The sequence below is a fragment of the Budorcas taxicolor genome, chromosome 5 (genome assembly GCF_023091745.1).
Source record: "Budorcas taxicolor isolate Tak-1 chromosome 5, Takin1.1, whole genome shotgun sequence".
Lineage (NCBI taxonomy): Eukaryota > Metazoa > Chordata > Mammalia > Artiodactyla > Bovidae > Budorcas > Budorcas taxicolor.
Genome location: NC_068914.1, coordinates 103,647,173 through 103,658,596, shown reverse-complemented (window position 1 = coordinate 103,658,596; position 11,424 = coordinate 103,647,173). Strand labels below are relative to the sequence as shown.

The 11,424-nt window shown below is 37.0% G+C and overlaps 1 protein-coding gene across 1 annotated transcript; it reads left to right on the top strand.

Annotated features, from left to right (window-relative positions):
* Positions 1–10,252: 10,252 nt before the first annotated feature.
* Positions 10,253–11,194, top strand: LOC128048513 (olfactory receptor 9K2-like). The gene has a single exon (XM_052640915.1). It carries the CDS (start codon positions 10,253–10,255, stop codon positions 11,192–11,194), a length of 942 nt encoding a protein of 313 aa, XP_052496875.1.
* Positions 11,195–11,424: the final 230 nt, after the last annotated feature.

The window sequence follows — 11,424 nt, the reverse complement described above, 5'->3', positions numbered from 1 at the left end:
TGGGGAATAGATGGGGAAACAGTGGAAACAGTGTCAGACTTTATTTTTTTGGGCTCCCAAATCACTGCAGATGGTGACTGCAGCCATGAAATTAAAAGATGCTTACTCCTTTGAAGAAAAGTTACGACCAACATAGATAGCATATTCAAAAGCAGAGACATTACTTTGCCAACAAAGTTCTGTCTCTTCAAGGCTATGGTTTTTCCAGTAGTCATGTATGGATGTGAGAGTTGGACTGTGAAGAAAACTGAGCACCAAATAATTGATGCTTTTGAACTGTGGTGTTGGAGAAGACTCTTGCAAGTCCCTGGACTGCAAGGGGATCCAACCAGTCCATTCTGAAGGAGATCAGCCCTGGGATTTCTTTGGAAGGAAAGATGCTAAAGCTGAAACTCCAGTACTTTGGCCACCTCATGCTAAGAGTTGACTCATTGGAAAAGACTCTGATGCTGGGAGGAATGAGAGCAGGAGCAGAAGGGCACGGCAGAGGATGAGATGGCTGGATGGCATCACTGACTCAATGAACATGAGTCTGGGTGAACTCTGGGAGTTGGTGATGGACAGGGAGGCCAGGCGTGCTGTGATTCATGGGGTCGCAAAGAGTCGATCACTACTGAGCAACTGAACTTAAGTGAACGGATGTGTGAGCTTTTCTTGTAGACTAGACATGAGTTATACACCCGTTCTAAGATGATGTTCACTATGGCTTCTTGGGGAGAGCGGTCACAGATCTCAGTGGAGAGAGGATGGTGATATCATAGGATTTCCAAGAGTTGAGACAAGACTAGTTCAGTTCAGTTCAGTTGCTCAGTTGTGTCTAACTCTTTGCACCCCATGAACCACAGCACACCAGGCCTCTCTGTCCATCACCAACTCCCAGAGTTTACCCAAACTCATGGCTGTTGAGTTGATGATGCCATCCAACCATCTCATCCTCTGTTGTCTCCCTCTCCTCGTTCCCTCAACCTTTCCCAGTATCAGGGTCTTTTCAAATGAGTCAATTCTTTGCATCAGGTGGCCAAAGTATTGGAGTTTCAGCTTCAACATCAGTCCTTCCAATGAAGACCCAGGACTGATCTCCTTTAGGATGGACTGGTTGGATCTTCTTGTAGTCCAAGGGACTCTCAAGAGTCTTTTCCAACACCACAGTTCAAAAGCATCAATTTTTTCAGTGCTTAACTTTCTTTATAGTCCAACTCTCACAATCCATACATGACTACTGGAAAAATGATAGCCTTGAGTAGATGGACCTTTGTTGACAAAGTAATGTCTCTGCTTTTGAATATGCTATCTATGTTGCTCATAACTTTCCTTCCAAAGAGTAAGTGTCTTTTAATTCATGGCTGTCGGCACCATCTGCAGTGATTTTGGAGCCCAAAATAATAAAGTCAGCCGCTGTGTCCCCATCATTTGCCGTGAAGTGATGGGACCGGATGCCATAATCTTAGTTTTCTCAGTGTTTAACTTCAAGCCAACTTTTTCACTCTCCTCTTTCACTTTCATCAAGTGGCACTTCAGTTCTTTTTCACTTTCTGCCATAAGGGTACTGTCATCTGCATAGCTGAGGTTTTTGATATTTCTCCAAGCAATCTTGATTCTGGCTTGTGCTTCTTTCAGTCCAGCATATCTCATGATGTACTCTGCATAGAAGTTAAATAAGCAGGGGTGACAATATACAGCCTTGACATACTCCTTTTCCTATTTGGAACCAGTCTGTTGTTCCATGTCCAGTTCTAACTGTTGCTTCTTGACCTGCATATAGGTTTCTCAAGGGGCAGGTCAGGTGGCCTAGTATTTCCATCTCTTTCAGAATTTTTCATAGTGTATTGTGATCCCCACAGTCATAGGCTTCAGCATAGTCAATACAGCAGAAATAGATGTTTTTCTGGAACTCTCTTGCTTTTTCCATGATCCAGAGGATATTGGCAATTTGATCTCTGGTTCCTCTGCCTTTTCTAAAACCAGCTTGAACATCTGGAAGTTCATGGTTCACTTATTGCTGAAGCCTGGCTTGGAGAATTTTGAGCATTAGTTTACTAGCGTGTGAGATGAGTGCAATTGTGCAGTAGTTTGAGCATTCTTTGGCATTGCCTTTCTTTGGGATTGGAATGAAAACTGACCTTTTCCAGTCCTGTGGGCCACTGCTGAGTTTTCCAAATGTGCTGGCATATTGAGTGCAGCACTTTCACAGCATCATCTTTCAGGATTTGAACTAGTTCAACTGGAATTCCATCACCTCCACTAGCTTTGTTCGTAGTGAATGCTTTCTAAGGCCCACTTGACTTCACATTCCAGGGTGTCTGGCTCTAGGTGAGTGATCACACCATCGTGATTATCTGGGTCTTGAAGATCTTTTTTGTACAGTTCTTCTCTGTATTCTTGCCACCTCTTCTTAATATCTTCTGCTTGTGTTAGGTCCATACCATTTCTGGCCTTTATTGAGCCCATCTTTGCATGAAATTTTCCCTTGGTGTCTCTAAGTTTTTCGAAGAGATCTCTAATGTTTCCCATTGTAATCTTTCCCATAATAGTTTCCTCTATTTATTTGCATTGATTGCTTTCTTATTTCTCCTTGCCATTCTTTGGAACTCTGCATTCAAATGGGTTATATCTTTTCTTTTCTCCTTTACTTTTCACTTCTGTCCTTTTCAGAGGTGTTTGTAGGGCCTTGTCAGATAGCCATTTTGCTTTTTTGCATTTGTTTTTCTCGGTGATGGTCTTTTCCCTGTCTCCTGTACAATGTCATGAACCTCTGTCCATAGTTCATGAGCCACTCTATCAGATCTAGTCCCTTAAATGTATTTCTCACTTCCACTGTATAATCATATGGGATTTGATTTAGGTCATACCTGAATGGTCTAGTGGTTTCCCCCACTTTCTTCAGTTTCAGTCTGAATTTGGCAATAAAGAGCCACAGTCAGCTCCTGGTCTTGTTTTTGCTGACGGAATAGAGCTTCTCCATCTTTGGCTACAAAGAATATAATCAATCTGATTTTGGTGTTGGCCATCTGGTGATGTCCATGTGCAGAGTCTTCTCTTGTGTTGTTGGAAAAGAGTGTTTGCTATGACCAGTGTGTTCTCATGGCAAAATTCTATTAGCCTTTGCCCTGCTTCATTCTGTACTCTGAGGCCAAATTTGCCTGTTACTCCAGGTGCTTCTTGACTTCCTACTTTTGCATTCCAGTCCCCTCTAATGAGAAGGACATCTTTTTTGGGTGTTAATTCTAAAAGGTCTTGTAGGTCTTCATAGAACTGTTCAACTTCAGCTTCTTCAGCATTAGTGGTTGGGGAATAGACTTGGATTACTGTGATATTGAATGGTTTGATGCCAGACTAAATAACTAGTAAAAATTTAAAGTAATTATCCTCAGTGAGAGAAACACAAGGAATTGGAAAGCATTCCTGAAAAACTTATAAAAACTCCTAGTGAAATAGTCATTTTTCCCAAGATTTACTTGGCATTTCCCAGGTGGCTCAGTGGGTAAAAATCCACCTGCAATGCAAGAGACAGGAGATGTGGGTTTGATCCCTGGGTTTGGAAGATCCCATGGAGGAGGAAATGACAACCCACTCCAGTATTCTTGCCTGGAAATTGCATGGAAATAGCCTGGCAGGCTACAATCCATGGCGTTGCAAAGAGTCAGACACAACTGAGAGACTAGGCAAGCAAGCAACCTGGCATGTGAACAATTAGGTAGCTCATCATAGCCCTTACAAGGTGGGTCTAAGTCTACAACTTTCATAAGCTTTTTAGACAATTAGTACTTTTTAATTGTAATAGTATTAAATGAATCATATCGATCAAGTAAGAATTTTGTTCTTTCCCTTTCCTGCCCTTCATTATGAAATGTTATGAAACATACACAAGATGGGAGAGAAGAGTTCTGAGACAAGGAGAGATTAAAGCTTGGTTATATTCTACCACTGCAGGAGTCTTCTCTTCAGCAAACTCTATATATATGTGCTGTGTTATAAATTATGAGAATGGTATTCACCGACTCTTTTGTGAATTTTACCTCATGGTGTAATATACTTTGATACGTGGTATTTATCTCATGTATACTTTCAGCTAAAATACCCATTACACTAGCGTCATATACCATTCCTTTATTTTCATCCACAGATGTACATTTACCTATAGGTAATATCATGGGAAGTCTTCCAAGGCAGGTCTAAGTCTGTGACTTTTTTTGAGCTTTTAAAATGATTACTACTTTTAACTGTAATGCTATTAAATGAATAGCATCTTGGGTCAAAGCCATTCCTATTCAAACTCATAAAGCACATATACAAATAAGTTTATTTCCCAGAGATACTACTGTTAACATTAATGTTTCTGTATATATCTATATAAACACTATTCTTTACTATTTAAGGGTAGAACCTACAGCATAGGTTTTTAATTCAACTTTGCCTATTTATTAATTTTATTTATTGGTTATATTATTTTTATCATTAGTTTTCTTTTACTTTTCTTTTTTGCATCAGATGTGGTTCAAGCTGCATAATCTCAATATATTTTGGGGGGGGTCTTTAATTACATAAATATTTGATGAATGTCTATGTGCCAGAGATAGTGTATGCCATTTCAAAGTCTCCATTTTGTTATTTTATGTTAAATCAGGGTTTTGTTTTGTTTTGTGTTTTTTTGGTCACGTCAGATTTCAGTCTTAAATATATAAAACAGAACTATTTTTCTTTTAAAGTTAATGTCATCCTTTCTGTTATCTGGAGATCTTTTTTTTGGGTACCTAACATATTCAATTAGGCATTTACAAATGTGTGCTGCTTAGAAAAGCAGACGTACTTGAAGAAAGGAATGGTAATACCCAGTAGTAGGAGAACAGTATGGAGATCCCTTAAAAAACTAGGAATAAAACTACCATATGACCCTAGTTTTTAAAGGCATCTCCATACTGTTCTCCATAGTGGCTGTATTAATTTACATCCCCACCAATAGTGCCAGAGAGTTCCCTTTTCTTTACACCCTCTCCAGCATTTATTATTTGTAGATTTTTGATGATGGCCATTTTGATTGGTGTGAGGTGATACCTCATTGTAGTTTTAATTTGAATTTCTCTAACAGTGAGCAATGTTCTGCATCTTTTTGTATGTTTATTAGCCATCTCTATGTCTTCTTTGGAGAAATGTCTGTTTAGGTCTTTTGCCCCACTTTTTGATTGGGTTGCTCTTCTGGTAGTGAGCTGCATGAGCTGCTTGTATATTTTGGAGATTAATCCTTTGTTGGTGGTTTCATTTCCAATTATTTCCTCCCATTCTGAGGGTTGTCTTTTCATCTTGTTTATAGTTTACTTTGCTGTGCAAAAGTTTGTAAGTTTAATTAGGTCTCATTAGTTTATTGTTTTTATTTCTGTTACTCTATGATATCTCTATAATGATAAAATAGTACACAAGAGGTTGAAGCTAGTAGGTAAAATTGTTTTGAAGTTCAAAATATGCAGTTTATATGAAAGTGCTTAGAAAAATGCTTGACATAATTTGAGTTTTCAATAAATTATTTTGTCACAGCTGTTGTTTCAAGTTACTCCAAAAATAATTTTTAGAATAAAAAATACATGAATTCAATGAACTAAAAGCAAAAGCTTTTTTTGACTATAAGATTAATAAGATGAAATATGTAAAGCAACTTTCAGTCATATGCCTTAAAAGAAATATATATCACAAGTAATTAGGCAGTGATATTTCAAGGTGGTAGATTACATCTAGGCGATATCAAATATTGGCAATGGGATTTTTGCAAGAGACACTCAGTTTAGTTCAATCACTCAGTTGTGTCCGATTCCTTGCGACCCCATGAATCGCAGCACACCAGGCTTTCCTGTCCATCACCAACTCCCGGAGTTCACTCAGACTCAAGTCAATCGAGTCAGTGATGCCATTCAGCCATCTCATCCTCTGTTGTCCCCTTCTCCTCTTGCCCACAATCCCTCCCAGCATCAGAGTCTTCTCCAATGAGTCAACTCTTCGCACGAGGTGGCCAAAGAACCGGAGTTTCAGCTTTAGCATCATTCCTTCCAAAGAAATCCCAGGGCTGATCTCCTTCAGAATGGACTGGTTGGATCTCCTTGCAGTCCAAGGGACCCTCAAGAGTCTTCTCCAACACCACAGTTCAAAAGCATCAATTCTTCGCCCTCAGCTTTCTTCACAGTCCAACTCTCACATCCATACATGACCACTGGAAAAACCATAGCCTTGACTAGATGGACCTTTGTTGGCAAAGTAATGTCTCTGGTTTTGAATATGCTATCTATGTTGCTCATAACTTTTCTTCCAAGGAGTAAGCGTCTTTTAATTTCATGGCTGCAATCACCATCTGCAGTGATTTTGGAGCCCCCCAAAATAAAGTCTGACACTGTTTCCATTGTTTCCCCATCTATTTTCCCATGAAATGATGGGACCTCCTGGAATGTGAAGTCAAGTGGGCCTTAGAAAGCATCATTATGAACAAAGCTAGTGAAGGTGATGGAATTCCTGTTGAGCTGTTTCAAATCCTGAAAGATGATGCTGTCAAAGTGCTGCACTCAATATGCCAGCAAATTTGGAAAACTCAGCAGTGGCCACAGGACTGGAAAAGGTCAGTTTTCATTCCAATCCCAAAGAAAGGCAATGCCAAAGAATGCTCAAACTACCACACAATTGCACTCATCTTACATGCTAGTAAACTAATGCTCAAAATTCTCCAAGCCAGGCTTCAGCAATACATGAACCGTGAACTTCCAGATGTTCAAGCTGGTTTTAGAAAAGGCAGAGGAACCAGAGATCAAATTGCCAACATCTGCTGGATCAAGGGAAAAAGCAAGGGACACTAGCAAGGTATTATAAAAATAATTCAGTTGCTGCTGAAAGCAGATCCTAATTGAAAATAAGGACATTGCATCCAGAGATGAGACGAGTATGCAACAATAATGCATTTGTCTTTTTACATTTTAAAAGGATGATATTTAGAGGGTCAAACAAAGATACTGAGTATTGATTCAGGAGAAGAATTTTGGAAAGAAGCTCTGATAGTCAAGTGAGTAGAACTTTGCTACAGAGAAGCAAACTTTAAAGAAAAAACTTTCTAATAAGGAGTCTTGTCCAAAATAACTTAGTCCCAAGAGTATTCTATAAGTGAAGAAATCACTCTGAGTGTTCCTTGTGTAGTCCTCATGGGATGGTTCTGGAGTTTGTCCTTGTTACAAAATTATAATTGACTTATTTTCAGTCCCCTCTCAGAGGGACTTCTTCCTCCAAAATTCTGAAAAACTTTCTGCTGCAATTGTCTGAAATAGTTTAATGGGACTGGAAAAAGCTTTGACTACCATGGATTGTGGCTGCTACTATTTGTGTAGCTCATCAGGGACCAGGGAGTCTAGTTGCTTGTCTTAAATTTGCATTTTGCTCCCATCTTCACTCTAAGGCCTGTGAAACATGTCAGTATGGAGGCAAGAGATTTTCATGCAGTTTGATTTCATAGATTCATTGTCACCTATTTCAATTTTGGTAGCAAAATATCCATAATTATCTAAGAGAACTAAAGAGAGTCCTAGTCCATCATCTTCACTCAGTGTTCATGAAGACAGATACAGGTTTTCAAACAAGATTGTATTAAAGAAAGAGCAAACTTTAATAATAGGTAATGGAAAATTATGGACCTTTGGGCAATACCACTAATGAAGAACATGGTCATGCCATGCTTAAGAGGGTTGTCATTTTATTGGGGAGTAAACAATACTTGAGATTAATTTTGATATTGTCTTTGAGAGTTTTTATTTTTCAACTACATCTTTTTTCCTAGACTGAAATAAAAAGAATTTGGATCTGTGCAGTTTTACATGACAAATTTCACAAGATAGAAATATACTTTCAGGTAAGAATAATTATAGAAAAAGCATGCCTATTTTAGTCACATAATAAGGCATCCTAAGAACATTTTCTATATGATTAAAAAATATTTTTCCTGAATTTCAAAATATGCCATGAGTGAAAGATTATCAAGATGAAAGCAAACCTTGATAATTCATATTCTAATGCTTAAAGGAAGATCATGGTTAAATCAAACTGGTGGTATGATAACTGATATTTAAAATATATTGCTAATGATGTGTATTCTATGATCTTTTTACCTCTTGTTGCATTTCTTAGAATCCAAAATTATAAAAATCCTCTATTTTCTCTAATTTGATTATTTCTAGCCTATTATGAGCTCTTTATAATTCTTCTATGAATAGAGGTGAATCTTTTCATAGTCCATATCCTATAATTTTGTACAAAGGTGATATATATGATATTACTCTACTATATTATCCTAGGTTAGGTTATCCTTGAAATATTAATATATTACTTTTATTGATATAGCATCAAAAATGTAACATTTGACTTGGCCTAAGAACAAAATTTCTTCTCTTTCTCCATCTTCTACTCCTTCTTCTTCCTCTTTGCCTCCTTTTTAAACAGGAGCAAAGTGCAAGATTTATTAATCATGTGACTCTTTGCAGAAAGAAGTTATATGTAAAATAATTTTAGCATATTTCAAAGGTACTTTTCTGAGTCCTTTTTTGACTGCAAACCAACACATGGTGACCTATGCTTGAAAATGTTCCATTCAGCTTTATGTCTAAAAAGAGTCATTCTATTAGTTCTAAAATAAAATATAACCATCTTCATGAATGTTAACCTTTAAACTTAATTTAATTTGTTATGTCATATCCTATTAAAACCAAATTAAAATTATTTGAATGGGTTTCACACATGTAGTTTAGCAGTAGAGTGAGGCTAGTGACTAAGAATACTATTATTTTGTTCAGCCATTTACCCATTAATTAATTTCATGGCTTTTTTTTTTTTTTGGCCATGCACCATGTGGCTTGTGGGTAGTTCTCCAACCAGGGATCAAACTTGGGCCCTTGGCAATGAAAGCATGGACTCTTAACTACTGGACCACCAGGGAATTCCCTTTTTTTTTTTTTTTTTTTGAGAAAGCTATTGGGAAAAGCAACAAATGAAAGAAGCAGAGAAAGTTATGAAGGTTTCAGGATCCAGGGAATTTTTTGTGGACCATAAAAAACACAAAATAAAAGCTCTTACAATTGAGGGAATCTTGAGATTCAAAAAGAAACTCAGCATATATTCTAAGGTTTTGATCGTTAGTATACATTCATTTTAATTTTGGTAAAAATATTTTGTGGATCATCTGCTGGCTTTTATTATTCATACCAGTCTTCGAAAGGATAAATGACAGTTGGTTTAGGTATCATCAAGAAGAAAAGATGTGTAAGGTTATCCTTAATTGCTAGACAACTTAATTGACAATGAGTGCATTGTTTCATAGAAAAATAATAGAAATATTTAAAATTAACAAAAATTGTCTTGATTGTTTAACAGGTCACCCAAATTCAAATAAGTTAATTTGGATGCTTCTAGGAAATTAATACTTTCGTTCTCATAACTACTGAGTTCTAACCATCATATTATGAGTTCAGTAAAATTTGCTATTTAATATATTCTCTTACAGATTAACATTTTTGATTGGTTCTTTCTCCCATTTGGAAAAGTTTGAGATGAAGTGAATGTCTTGACAGATTTATATAGAGAAAACCAGTATCAATAAACTTCACAGGATAAAAAATATAAAGGTATCATTCACATTTTACTTTCTCACTTAAATAAAATTAGACTAGTTCCAGAAGTTGAAGACTGATTTTATTTTAAAAGATCTCAAAGTAAGGCAATTTAGTTCTTTAGTAATGTACTTGCAATTGTAAGAGCTCTTCTGTGTAGAAAGTTCATATTATCTTGGAATGTACTTTTAGCTTCTTTTCCTTCATTTATCTTTTATTACTGAATTGAAGCAAAGTATTACATGTAAAAGTGAATATTTAATAATAAAATATATGGAAGTGTCTTTTTCTTAGTACAAGCTTATCAGATTTTAGAATTTTGAAATCACAGATGACATCTCACAAAATATCTCATTTGATAAACTCTGTTGTGTTGAAATTAACACTAGACTTGATTTCAAAATATTTCATCTTGAGTCTGAATTCCATTTTTAACCAGCTGTGTTACCTCAGGCAACTCAAACTCTCTCTCATATTTCTTTTGCCATATGTGTAAGCTTAATTAGAATAATGGATATGAAAATATTATGTCAACTGTTAAGTATTTTTAGATGCAAAGAGTTATTTGTGATACTAGCTAAAGAGTAGAAACTTTGCTGACTTTCTCTTATGCCTTTAAGCAGAAGTTTGCCATGGGTGACAAGGGAGGAGACAACCATTCAGAAGTGACTGACTTCATTCTTGTAGGCATCAGGGTCCGTCCAGAGTTCCACAGTCTCCTTTTCCTACTTTTCCTGATTGTTTATTGGATGGTCCTTCTGGGGAACCTTAGCATGATTGGCATCATTGTGACTGATCCCCGGCTGAACACACCAATGTATTTCTTCCTAGGCAATCTCTCCATCATTGACCTCTCCTACTCCACTGTTATTGTACCCAAAGCCATGGTCAACATCCTGTCTCAGAAAAAGACCATATCCTTTGCAGGTTGTGTGGCTCAGCTGTTTCTTTATGCACTTTTCATGGTAACAGAGGCCTTTGTCTTAGCAGCCATGGCTTATGACCGCTTCATTGCTATCTGCAACCCACTTCTCTATACTGTCCGCATGTCAAGAAGTCTCTGTATCCAGCTGGTGGCTGGTTCTTATCTCTGTGGCTGGGTCAGTTCCATCCTTCAAATCAGTGTAACATTTTCAATGTCTTTCTGTGCCTCTCGAGTTATTGATCACTTCTACTGTGATTCAAACCCAATTGAGAAGATCTCCTGTTCCAATGTCTTTATGAATAAGATGGTGTCACTTAGTTTGGCTATTCTTATTATTTTGCCCACGATAGTTGTTATCGTAGTCTCTTACATGTATATTGCGTCCACAGTTTTAAAGATCCGCTCCAGTGAAGGAAGGAAGAAAGCCTTCTCCACTTGCAGCTCTCACCTGGGGGTTGTAAGTTTGCTTTATGGGACTGTCTCCTTTGTGTATCTCACACCACCAAGTAACCCGGAACTTCGTAAAGTGGCTTCAGTATGTTACATTTTATTCACACCTATGCTGAACCCTTTAATCTACTCTCTAAGAAATAAGGATGTTAAAGATGCCATGAGAAAAGTTGTATGGAAGAAAAAAGTTTTACTCTAAATATGCTTCCACTTTTACTTTTTCTTGCATCCTTTGATTTTGTTCTCCAAATCTGCTAGACTTATGCATTTAATGCTCAAGTTGTTTCTCAAGCCAAAGCAAAATAAAAAACCTTAAAGTTTTATTCAACAGCATTAATAATATCCTATAAATATTCTACAAATTCACTTTTTTACTATTTACTTTTCACTTTTCCACAAGGCAATGTTAAATCTGAAAGTTTTGGACAG